This window comes from Podarcis raffonei, chromosome 8 (assembly GCF_027172205.1).
Source record: "Podarcis raffonei isolate rPodRaf1 chromosome 8, rPodRaf1.pri, whole genome shotgun sequence".
Lineage (NCBI taxonomy): Eukaryota > Metazoa > Chordata > Lepidosauria > Squamata > Lacertidae > Podarcis > Podarcis raffonei.
This window is the reverse complement of record NC_070609.1, coordinates 68,236,997-68,259,208: the sequence shown is the minus strand read 5'-3', so window position 1 is coordinate 68,259,208 and position 22,212 is coordinate 68,236,997. Positions and strand designations below refer to the sequence as shown.

Here is a 22,212-nt window from a genome sequence, read left to right as displayed (position 1 = left end):
TTTATTATTTAATATAATTTATTTTCAAAACAACAAAGGAAATGTAGTTTGTTCAGAGGTGGGGACAGCCGTCTACATTAATGCTTGGGTGCCATGCGCCATTTTGAATCAAGGTGGCAGACCGAAACATCACTTTGGCATGACTTTTCCCGTTTTCTGGGATAGGTTTGGCCACCTCTTGAGATACCACTGCCAACCTTGGGACGAAGCTTTCTAAGATGAGGCGTGCATTGATGTTTGAACTCCAGGTGCCATTTTGAATTAAGATAGTGTACTGAAACATTTTGGGTGTGACTTCATCCATTTTTTGGCATGGGTTCATACCGCCTCCTGAGATATTGTCACCAAACTTTGCATGAGGGTTCCCAAGTGGGGTGGCAGTGGTTTTTTGTTGATGTTTGGGTTCTGGGCACCAATTAAGAATCAGGAAGGCAGACTGAAATGTGTGTTTCATGTCACAGAACAAAGCAAATGTGCATTTATTTGTGCCTTACTGAACACAGATAATGAATAACCTGGCCTCCTATCAATATTTATTCCATCAGTATCAAGGGTGGGACCCAACATTAGTCCTACTCAATAGCAGACTCACTGAAATTAATGGCTGTGACTAACAGATCCATTCGTTTCAGTGGGTCTGCTCTGATTAGGATTTAACTGGATACAACCCTATAAATATATCTCATCTAAACGGTTATTCCTGAGCAATTTTTACACTTGCATCAGATTGAAGCACAGTTAAAACTTACAGAATTTCTTGCCACAAGGTTTTGCCATGAATGCAGACTGCTATATATTTTAGAAAGTTGCTTGTCTGATCATTTAGCCACCTCTTAAGGTACTGTCACAAATTTGGCACAATGGTTCCTGAGATCAAGGAGAAAGTTTTCTTCCATGTCTGGATACAGCCATTTGGAATCACAATGGAGAACTGAACTCTGCACTGATTTCAACCACTGATTTAAAAACTGCACTGATTTGTGTGTGTGTCTTTTAGAATTCCTGCGCAACACCAGGTACGAGGCCCCTAGCAATAAAATTAAAATAAATAACATGTTTTTGGAAGTAGTTGCTACTGTTGAGTCTTCAAGCTAAATTGCGACGATATGACATGACTGCTTCGGTGGTAATGCAAATTATTAGCATCTTACACCACTAGTAGGAGCAGCTTTCTTGAAGAATAAGAGGAAGCGGCAAGTGGGTCAGAGAGAAAAACTAAACATTAAGTGCAATCATTTAATTGGAGTCAGGAAAAGGAATTATAAAAGATGACCAAGAATGGATCAAGCCCCAGTTAGGAAAGAATGTGAAGAGAGACTTTAGCTTTCAAATCTCTATCTGCTGGAACTCTTTTTCTTAGAGGTAGTGATTGGAGGGGGTGGTTCGGAGGCGCCCAGAGCTGGGACTTTCACCCCTTTCTGTTTCAGCAACTGGTAAAAGTCTAGACGGTCTGTTATGATTTTCTGGAAGACAGATCCACAGAGGAGCTTTCTGTTAGAAATGGAGGCAGCTATTCCATTCCCCCATCCCGCTTCTGCACTGCAGCCACAGTGACAATCTGACTTCCACATGGTTGCCTTTACCTGCAAGGACTCTAAAACTTCGTCGTCTGTGATTTCGGCCTGGGGAGACTTGGTGCCAGGGGTGCTGTAAGTTGCCTGGATGATTCTGCTCCGAAACCTTTCAAACTTTCAGTGAAAAGAAGGGCGGGGGAATGAAGTGGACAGTGCCTTAGTTCAAAAATTAGAGAATGCCATTCCTTAGAATCAAAGCTAATGCAGTGAGACAAGGTCACTCCCAGACAACCTGTTTACATTCGTCCTGATACATGTGCACAAAGATTCCGAGTAGGACCACTGCTTATTCTGATTTATTTGGGAGAAGGTTGAACGACATTGCACCAAGCAGTCCTTATCCCTCACTTTCCAGTAGATATCCCTGTCACTTTCCTTACAGCAAAAGGTCTGGTTTTTTTCGGAAGTGGGTTTATTGCACAAGAGCACCAAATCCATCAGAGCTGCGCAATCTGGATTTCCCAGCACGCGACTGAATCGCACCCCTGAAACAGGGACATTCCGGAAGCGGCCAGGATTCTCAGTTACTGATTTGCGAGAGCAATGTTTCATGCCATTTTCAAATTTGTTTCCTTTTCTCAAAGAGCTCTAGAAACTTATATTCAGATTTTTATCCATTTAAAATAGCATGGCTTACCCCAAGGAACTCTGGGAAGCAGGGCAAACGGGGTACAGCCCCACAATAAGCAGCTCACCCCCCCCCCACCTGCCTGCCTTCTTGCTTACATCCAGCCCTATGGATGGCCCTGGCTGTCCAATTCCTTCTCCTTAGCCCTAGTGTTGTCCTTGTGGAACTCAGCAGGAAGGAGGATGCCGTCAAAACTAGATCTGGCTCTGCTTGTCATTGGCAGTGGCTGCAGCTGTCACTGGCTCTGGTGCCACGAACTACCTCCCTGCCAGCCCCAATGGGCACCAACCACCAGACTCTGGGAGCTGCCATTTTTCAGACCGACAGAATTCAGTTCTGTTCCTGAGATACTAGCGAAAATACTTTGGGCCTGAGTGTAGACATAAACGTACGTTCATAACATTACATGCACATATGCATGTAAGTATGCAAGTATGCATTAAACACAGAAGGTCTTGGGTTCAATCCCTGGCAGGTTGCACTGGGCACAAAACTCCTGGAGAGCCTCTGCCAGTCGACATAGACCAGGGTTTCCCAAACTTGGGTCCCCAGCTGTTTTTGCACTACAGCTCCCATCATCCCTAGCTACCAGGACCAGTGGTCAGAGATGATGGGGACTGTAGTTCAAAAACAGCTGGAGACCCAAATTCGGGAAGCCCTGGTGTAGACAATACTCAGCCAGATGGACCAATGGCCCTGCCTTTGTTTTAACTGAGTTTAGTAGCGTATTTTTGCACTGCTGTGGTGAAGGGTCGATAGGAAATGCAAATGTTAATAACGGTAATAACAAGGACCTAATAGCAGTAACAGTGGTGGTAGTAGTGGTTGAAGAAGCCCTGCGATCTGTGAAGAAGATTACCCTGGCACTGATGCTCTCCAGAGTGACTCTGGTTTGCTGCTCTGCCCGCTGCAAGATCTCCAGCTGCCTCTGCAGATCGTTCTGCCGGCTCAGCTGGTTCCCAACATGGTGCTGATTCAGTAACAGCTCGGCCTGGAGCCGGTTGACGTTGCTCTGCAAGTCGTCGATCATCTGGCTCTTGTCAGTTAGTTTGGATTCCAGATCAGCGAGGTCCTGCGTGGCAGGAGAGGATAAAGATAGAACTGTTAACTAAGAGTAAGGATGGAGGTTTCGATTTTGTTTGCTTTCTAACGGGAAACTACCTAATTTGCAGTTCCCGGACAAATAAACAAACCGAAACCCAGCTATCCTTTGAAAATTCACACTGCGCTGAATTTTTCTCCAGCCAAAGACTGTGCGCAGCAATAGTTGAAATGTGAGGGGAGAGTGCAAAATGGCTGCTGTGGGGGCATGGCATATCAGAAGATGGCTGCTGTCGGGGGACAGCTTGGGCCCATCATTATCTTTCAGTCTAACCTACCTCAAAGGGCTGTTGTGAGGATAAAAGTGGAGAGAGGGAGACACGTATTCAGCACCTTGGGCTGCTTGGAGGACAAGTGGGATAGAAATGTAGTAATAAATAAAGCAAAAGACAAAACAGAATAATGGCTTGAATGTAAGAGAGGCTGAGGCTGTAGAAACAGGAATGGCACACGAAAAGCTTGGTTTCTTTCGCAAGTGCCTTAGGAGGTACTGGCAAGCACACTGGTGCCCATGGGCACCACATTGGAGACCCACAATTAGAACTTAGGAACCTGCTTTGTGGATTCAGTTTGCATTTAGTGGCAAAGCCACCTGATTTGCACTTTCTGCAACAAGAAATGAACTGAAGCACAGTTCATCCACTGAAATTCACACTTCCCCAAATTTTCCAGTGCAGTTCCCCCGACAGGTAAGGTGTGGGGGGAAATGCATAGGCTGGGGTGCAGCGCACCTGCAAATGCATACATATGGGGAAATATAATTTTAAAATGCATCAAATAATGGGCATGGGGAAATAATGGGGAAATGCATGCAATAATGGGCATATTAGGAGAAATTCAAACGGAAATTGTGAGGAAATTCCTGAGGACTCCCCCCCAACACACACAAAAAATGCAAACTGATGTGGAAATGTGGAGAATCGAAGTTTAAGACCGGGGAAAAATGAGAGAAACCAAAACTGAGATATTCGCCCTCGCTACTGGCAGGGAGCAGCAACTCACCTGCCTGAGATTGTAATTCTCTCTCTCGATGGAGCCCATCATTTCTTCGTGCTTCCTCTCCTCTCTCAAGTTGCTAAACTAAAATAAAAGGGCAAGCATGATAAAGGTACAACCCCATTTAGTGTGTTCGTGGCCGGACGGAAATCCCAGCTGGAAGGTACAGCCCATAATAATACAGGAAGCTTCCTTAGACTGAGCCAGAGCACAGCTGCACCTAACGCAGTATTGCCTTGATTACTTAAACTGCAGAATTTGCTCCCACAGAGGTACTGATGGCTGCCAACCAGTCGTTTAGGGTTAGATTCATGGAGAAGGCTGTCAATGGATTCTAGCCACAATGGCTGTGCGCTGCCTCCGTAGTTGGGAGACAGTAATGCTACTGGAACACCAGTTGCTGGAAACCACAGGAGGGAACGAGTACTCTTGTGCTTTTGGCCACTGTGAGAACAGGATGCTGGACAAAATGGGCCACCGGCCTGATCCAAGAGCAGGGCCCTTGGTACGTCCTTATGTCTACTTCCAACCACCAGCAGCTCTGCAGGATCTTGGGCTGGGGACCTTTCCAGCACTGCCTGGAGATGTTGGGGATTGAACCCAGGACAATTCTGCTTGCAAAGCGGATGCTCTACCACTAAGCCATGGCAACTTCCTCCAAGTGCCACGTGGACCTCCAGCCAGCCACAGACCTGCCATCTCACCATAAGGCAATGAGGATCTTAGCAGCAAACCTGCTAGAAACATGTGGAGGGGGCAATCCATTCTCTCAGCCCTCTCAGGGACCTAAGAAGCCATCTTATGCTGAGTCAGACTACTGGTCCAACTAGCTCAGTATTGGCTGCATGAATGCCAGTGGCTGTCCAAGGTTTCAGAGAGGAGGCTGTTCCAAATCCTTATCTGGAGATAGCGGGGATTGAACTGGATACCTTTCCCCCCCTCCAATTAAAAGTTGTTAATCCGTAATGAATTAAACAACTTTAATACAGTGGTACCTCAGGTTACAGACACTTCAGGTTACAGACGCTTCAGGTTACAGACTCCACCAACCCAGAAATAGTACCTTGGTTTAAGAACTTTACCTCAGGATGAGAACAGAAATCGCGCAGCTGTGGCACGGCAGCATCAGGAGGCCCCATTAGCTAAAGTGGCATCTCAGGTTAAGAATAGTTTCAGGTTAAGAACGGATCTCCAGAACGAATTAAGTTCTTAACCCAAGGTACCACTATACAACATTATTTTTTTTAAAAAAAAATGGCTTCCCAGATGTGCCAATAATTAACCCTTACTGCTGCTTATATTTCATAATTACCTCTAATTCACAATTTCCCCCTTTTGTCCTTGTCCATCCATTTGTCAATTCCTGCTTGTGCATTAGTTAACATTTCCAATGTTATCAGTGAGGATTGTTCATCCGTTTATCAATCCACATTAACCCATTAATTATTATTTCTGAAACAAAACCTTCATTTCCCTCCATCTGTGTATATAAAAAACCTAATCATTCCCACTCTGTAGTTGTTTTCCATTCGATTCCTGTAACAAATTCACATCAAATTAATTTGAATTCCCTACATCTTTAAAAGTGTCCTGAAGTGGAGACCTTCCTTACAGAAAGCAGGTGCTCAACCACTGAGAAACGGCCCCCTCCTCACCATCTCATGCATTCAGCTGTTTCAGAGCACGCCTTAAAAAAATTAAAAGAATTCTCAGCCTTCCCCGCAATCCAAACCCAGCAGAACTGTGTAACCCCCCAATCAACATACTTTATTAGACATGGCTTCCAGCTGAGCTCCCCGCTCCCTCAGCTCCTTCTGCAATGATTCTCGCTCTGCGTGAGCTTTCCTGAGCTGGGATGCCTCAAAGGATAGCTGCCTTTGCAAGGAAGATATCGCACCTAGGGAATCAATAGAAAAGCCCGTGAATGTGATCGAGGCCACCCAGTATGGAACACCAGAAACTCTCCACTAGCATGAACCCTCTGAATTAACAAGAGAGGGACCTGCAAACCAATGTTGCTGTTTTGTTTTCGCCTTCTTGCAGGCATGCTCTCATCCAATGGACAACCAATCCCAACCCCAGGAAACTCCATTCCATTCCCCGTGCCCTGGTTTTGTTTTCTTTTTCCAATGGGCTACCATGCCCCATCCCAGGAAACTCCATTCCATTCCTCATTCCCTGGTTTTTTCTTTTCTTTTTTCAACCGACACTCAGCAAGCCATGGTTGCTGGGCACGCTCAGCTCTCATTGGGCTCTTGAGGAGGTCACCCGCTTAGGATTCCAAAATGATTGTTTTGCATTTCAACTAACCTCAGGGTTCCACTGAGCATGCTCACAACTCCCTCTTGTTTCTCAGTGGCCTCACCTTAGTTCCATTTAAATCAGTGCCTACAATGTGAGGTTGCCTCCAGAAGGGGTGACTCTTGGTTCCCCAAGGAAAATATTAGCCAACCCATTTCCATATATAATCATCTCAGCTTTCCAAAGGTACCTGTGGCCATGTCATAATCGCATTTCACTTTCTCCAGCTCGTCGTACAGCTCCTCATTCATCCTCTGGAACTCGAGAAGCTTGATAAAAAGGAGCTCCTCTTCCGATTCTTCCATATGCAGTTCTTCGTAAGACCTACTTTCCACATGCATCTCTTCCTCACCCTCCGAGCGTACCTTTTCCTGTATTTCAGAGTACTGCGCAGAGAGAGCGCAAAGAAAGACTGGGATGCCAAAGTAAGGGCATGGGAGAAAGCCAATTTCGTTCGCGTTTTAACAGGAAACTACCCAATTTGTACTTCTCAAAGCAACACGTGAGCTGGAATGCAATTAGCCTTTGAAATCTGCACTTCTCCAAATTTTGTGCTGCGGCTCTCCAAGCAAGAAAGGTATGCAAAATATGCATACCCTAAGGAGAAGATTTGCACAGAAATGCATACCTTACTGAAAACAGCATTCAAAAATTCATTATAGTAAGGGAAACTGCATTCCCCCCCCAAAAAAGGGTATGTTAGGAGAAATCCACCCTAAAATACTCGTGAATTCTCATGAGAATTTAGGGGTTGTTGGGGATTTTTTTCCTTCAAAAGTGCAAATTGCTGTAGAAATGTGCAGAACCAAATTTACAACTGGAAAATGGGGGAACTGGCCTCTGCTAGGTTCCTCTACTCAAACGTTTCCCCTTCTTCCTCCATTTTCCCTGCCTGGATTAGACCTTTTACTCACCAACAAGGCAGAACTTTAGGGTACAGGTCCTGGGACCCCACAGAGTGAGCAGGTGGGCCCCCGTTAAACGCAGCAGCAGGACGGACCACATTTGGAAGTAAGCGAAGTGATGAGGATGACTTAGGCACATAAAAGCTTTCTTAAACCAAGCCAGAAGCTTGCTCCACTTTGTTCAGCATTGTCTACACAGACTGGCAGCACCTCAACAGGGTGACCTGGAGACACTGGGGATTGAACCTTCTAAAGGAGTAGGGTCCTTAAGACCAGAGTCTAAAACGACCTAACTTCACCACTGCTGACTCTGACCCTGATAAGGAGGGTGCCAGCCAGGTCAGTTTGGACACTGGAGACTGAGGTCTTGCTGTGGCCTGGGGGAAAGGCAGGATAGCAAGGGAAAGGGACTCCCAAGGGCCAGGTAGGCAATCCTGGGGGCCACAATTGAACCACAGGTCAAAGGGTGCCCATCTCTAGCTTGGGGAGGGGGCAGGGTTCTGCCCAGCCCCATAGACATCTTTGTGTGTTCCCCATGCCTGCAAAAACTTCCCTCTTTTGTGTGGACAGTGCTGTTTCGGCTCTAAGGACACCAGAGCTTGGGAAACGAATTTGCTTTGAGTGTAGAAAAAATTCTCCCCAACTAGCCTTCAGGCTCACCTCTTTCTCCAGCTGCTCCAGTTCATTCTGATCCTTCAGCAGCGTCTTGCTAAGGAGCGCCATCTTGGAGTCCACCTGTCTGTCTGTCTGGGCCAGCTCCAATTTCAACCGCTCCAATTCCTGCCGAAATTCTTCCGGGATGCTCTTCTGCTGCATAAGGACCGGCAGAGAGACACCTCGCCTGCGCAGGTTTGGGTCACTCACTTGCATCGCAAGTTTTTCTTCCGGTTCCTTTTAAGGAGAGGGATAAAAGATTCAGAAGGCGCTGAAGCTGGAAACTGAGGGCGCAGCCCTCCAGTAACTTGGGGAAATGCTGCTAGAACTTGGAAGGTTATCTCAGAACTGTTGTAGAAAATACTGGGCACAGAGGATGCAAAGCATAGGAAGCATAGGGACTCTGCCTGTCATTGGCTCTGGCTGTGCCTGCCACTGGCTTTGGCGCCACCTACTGTTGGCCTCCAGGCCTTCCGCCCTACCAATCGCTATAGGCACCAGCCACCACTGAGGGAGAATCCACCAAACATATCCCCAAGCATTTGCCATTAGCACAGAGAATGCATTCACTTTCCCTGCTCTCCCTTTAGTTAGATTGCAAAGTAAGAGCCCCTGGCACATATATAGAGGCTTACAGAATTACACACAGACAGCCAATGTGGTGTTGTGTGGTTCAGGATCCTTCTTTTCATAAAACTGCAGAGTTGCAAGAGACCTCGTGAGTCATCTAGTCAAACCCTCTGCAATGCAGGAATCTGAGAATCAGAGAATTATAGAGTTGGAAGGGACCATGGGGATTATCCAGTCCAACACCCTGCAATGAGGTAGCTGCCAGTGGTCCCCTGTGGCTCGTATCCACTAGGAGCCTCTCTGTGTTCAGTGCCTTGGATCCAATTTTTGTGGCACTCCCTTCCAGTTGAGTTCAGGCCGGTCAAAGATGATCTCAGCAGGTTGTCCAAGTGAATGCTGATTTCATAGTTTTAACTCACATTTAATCTTACCGTATAGTGCAAATTGTTGAAATGAAAATTTAATAAACAGTGGTTCACGTGTCGAACTAGGACCCGGGAGACTCGGGTTCGGATCCCCAATTGGGTGTGAAGCCTGCTGGTTAACCTTGGGCTAGCCTCAGCCTCTCAGCTTAACCTACCACACAGGGTTGTTTGGTCAGGGCACAGCCTGACTCCCTCCCTTGGCAATCTTCACAGAACTTTAGCCTAATGGTTGCCATCAATTTGAGTTGAATTAATTTTAATGAAATGATTTTAGAATGTTGTATTATTTTATTGTTGTTAGCCGCCCTGAGCCCGGCTTCGGCTGGGGAGGGCAGGATATAAATAAAATTTATTATTATTATTATTATTGTGAGAGTAAAATGTGGAGCAGGGGAGAACCACGTATACGCCAATCTCAGCTCCTTGGAGGAAAAGCAGGACAGAAAGGCAGTAAATGAATAAACAAATAAGAAGGACTGGGCCAACCTTCTGGGCGGGTCTCTCCACTGGGGCGAGCTCACCCCCCTGCTGGGCCTGGTCCAGCTGCATCTGCATCACTTCCAGCTCCTCCCGGAGGACTGAGATCACGTCGTCCTTCCGGACGCTCTCCGCTTCGCAGTTGGCAAGGCGGACGAGTTCCGCTTCCATCTTTTGCAAAGTTGTATCCTGGGTGGGGGGGAGAGATATAAGAACAGCCAGGTTGAGAGCTCAAAGACACTTCCTACAGTTGCATGACATGGGTGCCCCAGCAGGCAAGGCTGGTTCTACAATAAACACTTTGTCCACTTACATGGCAAGGGTGGGGAACCTCAGGCCACAGGCCAAATGCAGCCGCCCAGGCCGCTCTTCCTGGCCCTTGCAGCACTCCTTGGCCATTCCCCCTTACTGGCCCTACTCTATGCCCTCCTTGAGAGTTTCTGCCTGGCTGGAAGGTGTCCCAGAGCTCGGTTCCTGCCTCTTACTTGCCTTGGCAGAGTATGGAGAAATGGATGCTTCTGTATAGAAGCCCTGCTGGAATGTAGGCTGCTGTGCAAAGGGAAAGAGCTGCCCTTGCTGACCCATCTACTTTTCGCTTCTGGCCATGCCCCCTGCTGGCATGTGGGCCCCACAGAAGGCTCCCCACAAGGGAATGTGGCCTCGAGCTGAAAACAGGTGCCCTTGACTGTTGTATGGGGTAGGGAGGGAAGACAGCCACGCTCAGATACAAGGAAGACTGCTGATGTAGCCCATTATTTTTTACTCTGACAGGCAGACGATCTCCAGGAGCCAGAGATCTTTCCATCAGCTGTATGATCCCAAGTCCCAATTCATCATGCTGACTTGGATCTATAAAGGCCTGTGTAGTTCAGGACCCCTGTATCTTTCAGAGCGCTTCTCCTGGTGTTGAACCCTACTCAGATCCATTGACCTGCACCGGAAGGCCCACTTTCGGGTGCCTCCCTGGAAGGGCACGTACTGGAAATTGTAAAACTGTATATGCTTTGATAAATAGCCTACACATGATATAAAAACCTGTAACTGCAGAAGGATAGCTCTATTACTCTGGCTGCATTAATGTTTGTCTGATGGAGAGCAGGTTCCAATATGGCAGGCATGCTTTCCGCCTGAGAACGGGATTTAGTTTCCATGCACCTGTAAAACTAAGGTGAGGGCATGGCTCTATATAAGCCTGCATAATTCATAGGCTTGCAGTTTCCACTTTTGCGTTCTCCCTAGAGGCCGCTGCTGTGACCAAGTAAAGTTGCCTTAAACATCACAACAGTGTGGTTATACTGAAGAACTCCGCTACAGGCATGAGTCCCCCCCATGCTCAGCATCCAGGGTACCAGGGTGGGCCTGGCCAGTGCCAGTGCTTTCCAGTAAGCCTTGCACGGCCCAGTTCCCTGCTCCCTTTCCTCTGCCAAGCTGCTTTGACAGTTACATCCTTACCTTTTCCTGCAGCAGACTGACGTACCATGGGATTCTGCTTCCTTTGCGGGTTTGGCTTTTCAGGTAGACGCTGCCTGTGAAGCCCTCGGTGAAACTTTTCCACTTAGGCAACCCAGACATGCTCTGAGTAGATGAGGCCGGACAATCTGTGTGCGCAATGGCAACGGAGTGGAGGAGAGAAAGGCACCGTCAAGGTAGTGCTATGGATCATCTCCGACGCTAGTCCTGAATCTGCTGGGATGCGACTGAAACCCACACGGGTCTAGCAATCGTCTGGAAGCACCCAGGGTGCCATGGGCAATAATGGAGCCCTTTAACGATACATTTAATACATTGCCATTATAAAAAGAAGGCTGTCCTGGGATGTACCACATCGGAAGGCTAGAAATCATCCAGCTCAGTTGCCTGAAAAGAGGCGAGTTATAGCAGCTGAAACGAAAGCACTGCAGTTTTGTTTAAACATAGCAAAAGCTGCCTGCCCCACACCCCTTTCTGAATAGTCCTGAGATGTAAACTCCGGTTTGCAGCAGGAAGGGGAGGGGAGGGATCTGTGTGGGAACCAGCGAGTCAGACAAAGGCACTCACATCTGAGGCAGCTCTTTGACTCAAAGATATCTGGTCTCTGAAGTATCAAGTTCCATTCTTCCAAGGAGAGCTGGGAGGACAGACTTATGGTGCTGATGTTGCAAGGCAGGTGGCTTTTGGTTATCTCATTCCCTGCAAGGAGAAGGAGGAGGAGGAGGAAGGAGACGGTTACATGGGTCTTTCACACACACAATGCATGGAAATCGCCAACAATGGAGGCACCTCTTTTTCAGTTTAGACAGCATGCAGCAAATCGCAAAACAAAACCTTCAGCTCTCAGCAGGTTGCTGGATGATCACAACTCCCCTCTTCCCTGACCACTGGCCATGATGGTTGAGGCTGGTGGGAACTGAAGTCCAGCAACATCCTGGAGGACCACTGGTTCTAATGCCTACCCGAAGAGACATTTTGGACGCGAGAAGATTATGGAAGAGGGGCAGGTTAGGGTTACAACAGCACTTAGCAAGCTCAGGAGTTGATTATCTGGAATGTACGTCAACATCCTGACAGTTCAAGTAAGATTTTCTTGAGTTCAGTTAGGATGCCTTCTTGATTGATAATGATGGATGGAAAGGTGCTCATTAAAATACTTTGATGACTGCTTGCTCCTAGCTACTGCACACATCTCACCTGCTTGAGTGCAGCCCCCAGAGCAGGGTGGGGAACCTTTTTCATCCCAAGGGCCACATTTCCTTTTCAGCAACCTTCTGGGGGGCCACATGCTAGTGGTGGGTGGGGCCAGAGGCAAAACTGGGTGGAGCAATAAATTTAAACTTTACTTTTGCAGTAGACTAGTCTCTATAGGCACCCCCACACCTCTCTCCATCCTTCCTGTGTGTTGACGAGGGTGGAGTGCAGGACTAGGACAGAGTTTCCCAAACTTGGACCTCCAACTGTTTTGGACTACAATTCCCATCATCCTTGACCTGGTCCTGCTAGCTAGGGAAAGGAAAGGATATGTTAGCAGAATACAATGATGCATCTCAGCCAAGCAAAAGCACACATGCAGGTACACAGCAGGGGTGTGGGCTGTGAACAGGATGTAGCCTGGAGAGAGTCCCAAGGGCCCAAAAGAGACGCTTGAAGGGCCATCTTTGGTGCTGGGCTGAGGTTCCCCATCTCTGCACTACAGAAAAACACTTCAGCCCATTGCTCCTCCTAGCTCAGGGATGGGGAACCGGCTGCCTTCCGTAAGTTGTTGTACTCCCAGCTCCCACCACTACTTACCATTGGCCATGCTGGCTGGGGGCTGATGGGAGTTGCAGCCCAGCAGTGCCTGGATGGAGAACCATAGGTTGGGGAAAGCTGTCCTCCAGCCCACTACACCACCCTGGCCTCCCACAGAGACTGCCTCTTCCTCTTGAGCCTTACCAAGGTGAGATGTTGAAGTAGCTCTGTGGCTGTACCTGGGGCACCCAGGGCGCATGAGGAAGGATTTCCGCAGTTCCTCCACCTCGGGCGTGTAGGGAGACCTTGTAGGGCTCGCCAGCTGTTCCTTAGCCTGGGGAAGGAGAGGAATTGAGGGTGCGAAGGAGACGATAAAGGAGGCACCACATCGGCAACCTCTGCCCTTAACGGCATCATGCACTGAGCAGGCAGGGCTGGACTAAATGACGTCCAGGGCCCTTTCAGATTCATGCTAGGATTCTACTCGTATCAAGGCTTTGCCTACCTGCTTCTCATAGTACTCCCTCACTGCTTGGCCTGCTTTGCTGGAGATGGTTTTGCCGCTGGATGGAGGAGTCCACACCTGATTGTTCTGCTGTGACTGCCGCTGCTTCCGGTTGCTCATTTCCTGCAGCACAGTGAAGCTCTTCCTCATCAAGGTGTCGCGTTTCTCCATGAGGGCAGCGGCTCACTTGATCCCGTTGCAATAAAGGGGTAAAGAGCCCTGCAATGTTTAAAAGCCCGTTATGAGAAAAAGAGACCTTCTTATTGTCAGATGGGGTATATAGGACTGAACAAAGACTGTGAGCCTATGCACACTGTGTCTGTGAATAGACATCCCCCCCCGCCCCCATGCCTACTGAACATGAGTGGGACATACTTCCGACTGAGAAGAACCTGGCTGCTGGATCAGGCCAAAGGTTGATCCAACCCGGACTATGCCCTTGTCATCTGAGGCCCTTCTCTACATCCCCCACCCCAGCGAAGTTCGGAGGATGACAACAAGAGCCGGGCCTTTTCTGTGGTGGCTCCCCGATTGTGGAACGCTCTCCCCAGAGCCATCATTACATGTCTTTAGGCACCAGGCAAAAACATTCTTCTTTACCCAGGCCTTTAGCCATTAAATAAGCTATAGCCTGTGGAAAGTGTGTGGGAGAGGACTGTGAGGATGACTATTGCCTTATTAGGCTGTCTGTAAGTATGCTTTTTATGTTTTTATCATGCATGTTCTGTAATGTGTTTTTAATGTCGGACATAGCCCTGGGATCTTTTGATAGCTGGCAATATAAAAATTGAATTCATAAAAATAAAAGTCCAAAGTCCTGTCTTTGGAGTGGCCAACCAGAAGCCTCTGGGAAGCCTGTCAGCAGGACTTGAGTGAAGATATACTCTCTCCCAGCAAAAGGTATTCAAGAGGTCTACTGCCTTCGACAGCAGAGCACAGCTGTCTAGTAGCCACAGGTTACCTTATCCTCCACAAAGAACATCACTTCCACTATTAAAACTTACCTTTGAGTAAATGCAGTTAGGAACGTGGCATAAAGTGATCTATTTCAGGGCTGCAAGGTTTAGTGGCTAGATGAACCAATCAAACGTTTTTGTCGATCCGTCTGGAAAGACAAATTATAAAATGGTGGGGCTGAGTGAACAAGGAGAGACCCACATTTATTTCCTTTTCCAGCTGTTTTCGATGTGCTGGTATGTTCTAACAACAGGAAAAGAAAGGGGGGGAGAGAGACAAGATTACAGACAGCCTGTCCTAACACGCGACAGCACACAATTTTAAGTGTGGGTGGTTAAATTTTAAGTTCAGCGTATATACCAAACTATCTCTATACTTTTTTTAAAAAAAAGCACCTATATCAAGGTTTGATGATGTGCATAGTTATTTAAATTCATCAATTAATCCATTAAAAGGAAGCCAATTTAATATGTTTGGGTGCTTTAAACCTTGCAGTGGGTTGGACTATTAGACGACCCTGGGGATACCTTCCAACTACGATTCCATGTAGGCTACCAGCGCACGCATGCGCATCGGAACCCGGCAAGCGCAACAAAGGCGTGGCCAAAGGGGCGTGACCAAAAGGCAGAGGCGGGGCCTGTTCTCTTATTCTCTCTCTGGCCGTTGAGCTGAGGCTTCTCTCGGCCTTTCGCTCCGTTCTCCTCCTCCGCCTTCCCCCTCACCTGCCAAAGGGCCACGGCCCGCGCCCTCCCCCGGCTCTCCGGCCGCGCGAGCCGGAGCCCGGCCAAGGAACGCGCTGGCTGGTTCCCCACCTTCGCGGCCTAATGCGGTTGCTTAGCAACGCGGAAGCGGAACTACAGCTCCCGTCGCCCTCTGGCGCATGCGCTTCGGCGTCTTTTTTTTTTAATACACCGTGTTCTGATTGGTCGCCTCTCCCACGCTCGTTCCGCAGCTCGCACCTCCCATCCCATCCGGGCACGCATGCGCGGAGCCGACTCGGGCTCCTCACGTGGTTTCCGACCTCCAGGACCTTGTAAGTAGCATCTATGCGGTTGTCGCTTGGAGGGGAATTGTGCTCCTGTGAGCGCGCCGAGTTGCCTTGTGCGGGTTTGGGGAATGGCAGTTAAGGGCTCAGGCAGCAGGTACAGCTCGCCACGCGGGGGAGAAGCCGGCTGCTTCAATTAGCCCCTTTTCTCGGAACCATGTGGACTAGCGCCTTACTTTATTTTGAGGGGAAGGAGCGTAGCTCAGTGGTTGAGCATCTGCTTTGCATCTGGAAGGTCCCAAGGTCGGGGGTGTCCGCTATGTGAGACCTTGCAGAGCCGCTGCGGATGGATGATAATTGTGTTAAATTCAGGGTCGCCGCTTGTCCTGTATAATACAGGATTGCCACGTATTTCAGTGTAAAATGCTCTCTCTCTCTGTGTGTGTGTGTCTCCCTCTCTCACACACTCGGCCAAGTTAGGTATCCTCTCCAAATGCATGTGTTCGAAAGGGTGTGTGAAAGGTCATGTATTTAAGCTGTGGGTAGCCAAGCACAGACAGATATACAAATTCGTGAATGTGGGTGTGTGGCAAATTTCAGAGGCAATAGATTGCTTTGAATTCACTTCAGCACCAGCTGGAAAAAAATAATAATCCCCCCCAACTGCTCTGCCCAGTCCTGTCCTATATTTTGCCAGAACAAAGGTGGCAGTCGTAAATGGACTGGTGGGTCTGACTGTATAAAAGGAGCTTTCTACGTTTCCAGGTTAGAAATGGACCACAAGGATTCTGTGTTCTCATTCCCTGGGCCTAGCTTCTATCCCCCTCATTCATTTTAGAATTGCAGAAATTATGTAGCCTGGTTCCTCATTTCATAACTGTAAGCTGATGGCGCTTTTTTGTTTGTTTTAAAATGAGACTGCTACTAAGTGTCGGGATCTGATTTGTTACCTCTGTTTCCCCTTCTCCACAGGAACCAGACATCATGGTTCAGCTGGGTAAGTGGGATTAATAATACTTTGTCCTTGTGTAGTGATGGAGCAACACTGGAACCAGTAAGAAAGCCCTGCTGGATCAGGCCAAAGACCTATCAATTCTGGCATCCTGTTCACACAGCAGCCAACCAGGTGCCCTTTATAGGAAGATCACAGGAAGCCCCGAGCGCAACAGTGCTGTCCTTACTTGTGATTCCTAGAGGCCTACCACCTCCAGCCGTGGAGTTGCGTGACTTCCTCCATCTTTATTAACTTTCGGGAGGAGTTTGAAAACCTTCCCATTTACCCAGGCATTTGGTGGCTAAAGAATACTATTCTGGGCAGCCTCTAGATCACTGGGGGAAATAATGCTTTTAACTTTGACCAGTATTAGGTGTTGTCAATTGTAATGGCTTTTAGAATGTGTTAACTGTACTAGATTTGTTTTTTAAACTCTGCCTCTGTTTACCACCCTGGGCTCCTTGGGGACGGAGGGTCAGGTATAAATTCAGTAAATAGCAATAACAATAAATAATAACAAGATAGACATCGTGAATGGTAGCCTTCTCATCCAGGAATTTGCCGAATCCTCTTTTAAAGCCATCCAAGTGGACTGCTGTATGGTTTTTAAGGCATTGGAAGACTCTAAAAGCAGACACGTTTGAGATCTGGATGTCACAACTCTGTGGCTTGATATTAATGGACAAAGTAGCAGCCCTTGTCTGAGAGAGTTGAACAGAGAAGAAAACCACTACTCTTCAATCAACAGGGTAGTTTTATTACGCGTGCAACATCAATAGAACCCATTTATAGACCTCCCAAGAGCACATGACAATTTGTGGAATGGTACCATTGTTTAAGGGACGCGGGTAGCACTGTGGTCTAAACCACTGAGCCTCTTTGGCCTGCCTATCAGAAGGTTGGTGGTTCAAATCCCCATGACAGGGTGAGCTCCCCTTGCTCAGTCCCAGCTCCTGCCAACCTAGCAGTTCGAAAGCACGCCAAAAAGTGCAAGTAGATAAATGGGTACCACTCCGGTGGGAAGGTAAACGGCATTTCTGTGCGCTGCTCTGGTTTCGGTGTTCCGTTGGGCCAGAAGCGGCTTAGTCATGCTAGCCACATGACCTGGAAAAACTGTCTGCGACAAACACTGGCTCCCTCAGCCTGTAAAGCAAGATGAGCATCGCAACCCCAGAGTCGTCTGTGACTGGTCCTTTACCTTTACCTTTTTTTTTACCATTGTTTAAAGACTGAAACGACTTAAAAATTAATTGTAACTAAACAGATATTTGGTACTTCTGGGCGGGAGGCGGGGTTGTAAAAACAAAAATCAGCATTTATGAGTGATATATATTGCAGATGAAGAAAAGCACTATGGAGTCGGTGGTCATCAGTGCCTCCATTGGGAGTGAGTTCTACAGCTTAACTATGCTCTGTGTAAAGAAGTATTTCCTTGAGCTTATTTAACCACTGGAGGGAAATCTTCAATAAATGCAGGGTTTCTGTTGACGTTGGCTTTGCACGGTCTCCCTTCCAGGGCACTGCCTCCTGAAAAAGTACTACAATGCGCATACCGTCATCCGCTTTGCTATGGGTGGCTGTGCCAACAGGCCTTACTTTCGGATCGTGGCCGCACAGAACAAGCGAGCCCGGGACGGGAAGCACTTGGAGCAGATTGGGTGCTACGACCCGCTTCCCAACGACCACAACGAGAGGATCGTTGGTGTGAATTTCGAGCGGCTAAAATACTGGATTGCCAATGGCGCCCACCTCACCAAGCCCGTCGAGAAACTTCTGGGTAAATGCCACCCGGTTTCCTTCTTTTGGGGGAAAAAAAATGTTGCTCCTATTTTGTTGTCGCTTTCTGCATTCCCTTACTTAGATTGACATTTTGCTTGTTGAACAAAGTATTTATACAAAAATTAAATGTGGTTTATGCTATTAATGGTTTCCCCACCATGCCAAACTCCTGCATTATTATAACCTATCCCTATGGGGTTTTTTTGCTGAATAAAATTCTGTTTATTGTACAGTTATCCATTGAACCTAGGCAGTTCCTGATGATGATGATTCGTAAAATCATAGAGGGTATAAAGGGCCCCAGGGCTCCTCCAATTCAACTACCTTCAATACAGGAATTTTTTTTCTTAATCCTTCCGTTTATTTTTAAGCTGAAAATTTGTCCGGGGGAACAAGTGGAACGGAAAGCACAGTGTGCTTCCTGATGTCATGGACAACCAGGCAATCAGTTCTTTCACAGCTTTCCGCTTAAGCCTAGGGTTGGGGAAGCTGTATCTTTTTGGACTCCCAGTGTCCCTAACTATTGGCTTGGGTCAGATGAGAGTTGTAGTCTTAACAGCAGCACGCACCCCTGACATATGACTGCGAAATAGTCAGTACATTTTCTGAAGGCGATGAACTTCAGATTTTGTGTGTCCTGGCTCTCCCCACCGTGCTTTGCTTTAGACAGTTGACCTCGAGAGATAATGCAGGGAAGGAGAGCTTCAGAACCAGGGACCAAATGTGGCCCTCCAGCCCTCTATATCTGGCCCTCAGAATTCTGCCTAAGCCACATCTCCTCACTGCTCCTGCTTCACTCTCTCAGGTGTCTGGCTTGAACTCTGATAATGCCTCTTTGCTTAGCTTCCGGGATGGAGGATAGGGAAAGCAGCCTATTGTGCAAAGGTAGTAACTACACAAATTTCTCCAGCTGCTTTTGCATCTGGCCTCACGCACCATTTATACATGCCCCCGGAAGGTTGACCGGAAGCGAATGTGACCCATCAGGCTGAGAGAGGTTCCCCCACCCCTGCCGTGAAGAGTATAGACAGTAACAACAAAGTGCTTTTTCTTTCCCCCGCCCAGGGCTTTCTGGATTCCTCCCCCTGCATCCGATGACCATCACAAACGCCGAAAGAGTGAGGAAAGCACAAGCCCAGCAGGCTGAGAGGGCTGCTCAGGAAGAAGCAAGTTCAGCTCGGAATGAATGAAGAGCAATGTGTGGGGCTCTCGCTACCAGCTCAGAAGGCAGTGCCAGGATGAAGGACAGGAGAAGCGAGCAGACACAGGCTCTGTCTCAGCTTGCAACATGATAGAGCCACAGCCTTCTTCAGGTTTGGTGACGTGTGGCCCGCCAGATGCTCTTGGACCCTCCTCAACCCCTGCCAGAATGACCAGTGGGCAGGGATGATGGGAGCTGGAGCCACTTCCACGTGGAGGGCTGCAGCTTCCCCACCCCATGGCCTAGCTCACAGCCTGACTCGACATAAGTGTTGTGACACCTGCTAGGCGAGGTACTTCCAGTAACGTGAGATGGGAGCCTTTGCAGGACTGCAACTCCCATGATCCCTGTCCACTGCCTTTGCTGCCAGTTGGGCATTTATCATCATCCAACCATCCTGCTCCCATCTTTAAAAATTCAGTTCTTTCTTTCTCCATCCCTTGGCCAGATTTAATGCTTCCTTGGTGTGCACAGTCACTGCCTTGTGATATACTTTATTGGGGGAAAGGCTTTCCTTCTGGACCACTTTGGCAGAGGAATGTTAATGGACTGATGAGAGGGAAGGGAAGTTTTCCATCTACGCACCTGCCTGCTGATCTACCTCCTCCCACTAAAAAGGTGCAAAATTCAGCTTTCTGGTAAATAAATAAATAAAAAAGTTTCTAGGTCTTGGTATGTTGTATATATGAATGTCCGAGGATGCCTAAGAAGAGGTGTGTCTGGCAAAACAACAAAATCATTTGCAGGGGTTAGTGGATGAGATTTGAGGGCCCTGGCCACCTCTTGGCCGTGACAAGCAGAGTAAACAGTACTAAACAATCATAGAATTATAGACTTGGAAGGGACCCTGAGGATCATCTAGTCCTGCAGTGTAGGAATAAGCTGATGTCCCATATGGGGCTCAAACCTGCAACCTTGGCACTATCAGCACTATGCTCTAAATACAGAAAGGTAGTCGTGTTGGTCTGCCATAGTCAAAACAAAAAAATTTTTTTCTTTCCAGTAGCACCTTAAAGACCAACTAAGTTAGTTCTTGGTATGAACTTTCGTGTGCATGCACACTTCTTCAGATACAATCTGAAGATCATCTGAAGAAGTGTGCATGCACACGAAAGCTCATACCAAGAACTAACTTAGTTGGTCTTTAAGGTGCTACTGGAAAGAATTTTTTTTTTTTGTTATGATCTAAATAGTCTTGCTTTGTGGGTTTCCTCCTCAGTGCATTTGGCAGATCCCAAAGGCAGATCAGTCTGCAAAACGGCTTTTATTTATTTCATGAAATTTATACATAGCTTGAATGATTATTTTTTTTAAGACCTCAAAGCGGTTTGCAAAAAGATAGAACAAAATCAATAAAAATTTACAGCTTCCCTTTAAAACATACAAAGGTTAAAATAGTAAAACAGTTTAAAGTTACCTCAGCTTTCTAAGCGTCTGGGTAGGTTGGTCTAAACAAGAATGTTTTTATCAGACATTGAATAAAGTAAAGGCTCAATCTCAGAAGGCAGGAGTCCCAAAGTGTAGGTGCTGCCATAATGAGCAACCGAATTCTTACAAATGCAGAGTCAGACCATTGGGCCCATTCTCTACACAAGTATTTCTCAAACTTGGGTCTCCAGCTGTTGTTGGGCTGCAACTCCCATCATCTCTAGCTAGCGGGACCAGTGGGCAGGGATGATGGGAGTTGTAGTCCAACTACATCTGGGGACCCAAAGTTGAGAAACACTGCACACTGACTGGCAGCACCTCTGCAAGGTTCTCTCCCAGCCCTACTGGGAGATGCCAGGAATTCATAGCATCACAGAATTGTATAATTATACCTTCTGCGTGCAAAGCAGATGTTCTGCTAGCAGTTGGCAAAGGAGGGGTAGAACACTCCGTTAGAATGTAAGAACTTTGCTGATGCAAATCGAAAGGGCCCATCTAGTCCAGGGTCCCGTTCAGTCTCTCCCTCCCCAAGAGGCCAGCTAGATGCCGACAAGGAGGGGATGAATGAAACGGTTATCACACAATATTGCTTCCAGGCATAAGTTCAGTGGTAGAGAATCTGCTTTGCATACAGATTATTAGTCAGTGATTTGTTAACCACCTGAAGTGTCTCAAGGCGATGTACATGAATGGCCATTCAAAACCAGAAAATGCATTTAAAACAAAACTGAAACTATACTTAAGACTGATACCTGTGGCAAAGACCCATTCACCCTGGGAAAACCAGCCGGAACAAAAAGGTCTTCATTTGTTTCAGAAAACGCAGATGTTAGGCACCTGTTGTATCTCAATGTAAGCGCTACTCCAGATAATGGGTGGCTGTTGTGATGGAATAACAGTTCCATTGGGGCATTAAATTCAAGTAAGTAGCCGTGTTGATCTGACACAGTAGAAATATATATATATAAAATAAAATATTAAAAAATTGTCCAGTAGCACCCTAGAGACCAACTAAGTTTGTTCTTGGTACGAGCTTTTGTGTGCATGCACACTTCTTCAGATACAATGAAACAGAAGTCACCAGACCTTTATATATAGTGAGAGGGTGGAGAGTGGTAGGTTTACCACACCTATCAGCCAATCACCCATTCCCACCATCCTTCTGAGTAATACCCCTCCCCACCCTCCCACTATATATAAAGGTCTGGTGACTTCTGTTTCAGTGTATCTGAAGGAGTGTGCATGCACACGAAAGGTCATACCAAGAAAAAACTTAGTTGGTCTGTAAGGTGCTACTGGAAGGAATTTTTTCATTTTGTTTCGACTACGGCAGACCAACACGGCTACCTAGCTGTAACAGAGAACAAACTTAGTTGGTCTCTAAGGTGCTACTAGGGACGCGGGTGGCGCTGTGGGTTAAACCACAGAGCCTAGGACTTGCCGATCAGAAGGTCAGCGGTTCGAATCCCTGCGACGGGGTGAGCTCCCGTTGCTCTGTCCCTGCTCCTGCCAACCTAGCAGTTCGAAA

The 22,212-nt window shown here is 47.4% G+C and overlaps 2 protein-coding genes across 6 annotated transcripts; one reads left to right on the top strand and one right to left on the bottom strand.

Moving 5' to 3' along the window:
- Positions 1-1,222: 1,222 nt before the first annotated feature.
- CCDC27 (coiled-coil domain containing 27) lies at positions 1,223-15,179 on the bottom strand. 4 transcript variants are annotated; one of them, XM_053400619.1, is made up of 14 exons: positions 15,020-15,175; positions 14,345-14,445; positions 13,341-13,559; positions 13,040-13,169; positions 11,669-11,800; positions 11,084-11,229; positions 9,641-9,820; positions 8,166-8,396; positions 6,791-6,986; positions 6,066-6,196; positions 4,306-4,383; positions 3,062-3,274; positions 1,584-1,688; positions 1,223-1,463 (listed from the first exon to the last, which is right to left on the bottom strand). In XM_053400619.1, exons 3-14 carry the CDS (start codon positions 13,509-13,511, stop codon positions 1,335-1,337), a joined length of 1,842 nt encoding a protein of 613 aa, XP_053256594.1. In that variant the 5' UTR covers positions 13,512-13,559; positions 14,345-14,445; positions 15,020-15,175; the 3' UTR covers positions 1,223-1,334. The 4 variants fall into 4 exon arrangements, with proteins under 4 accessions (XP_053256594.1, XP_053256592.1, XP_053256595.1 ...); XM_053400617.1 differs by having other exon boundaries at positions 1,223-1,688; positions 15,020-15,179; XM_053400620.1 differs by lacking the exon at positions 11,669-11,800.
- A 69-nt stretch (positions 15,180-15,248) lies between these two features.
- MRPS16 (mitochondrial ribosomal protein S16) lies at positions 15,249-19,917 on the top strand. Of its 2 annotated transcripts, none has more exons than XM_053400623.1 (4): positions 15,249-15,330; positions 16,255-16,279; positions 17,793-18,053; positions 19,121-19,917. In XM_053400623.1, exons 2-4 carry the CDS (start codon positions 16,267-16,269, stop codon positions 19,243-19,245), a joined length of 399 nt encoding a protein of 132 aa, XP_053256598.1. In that variant the 5' UTR covers positions 15,249-15,330; positions 16,255-16,266; the 3' UTR covers positions 19,246-19,917. The 2 variants fall into 2 exon arrangements, with proteins under 2 accessions (XP_053256598.1, XP_053256600.1); XM_053400625.1 differs by lacking the exon at positions 15,249-15,330 and adding an exon at positions 15,341-15,439.
- The last annotated feature ends 2,295 nt before the right edge of the window (positions 19,918-22,212 follow it).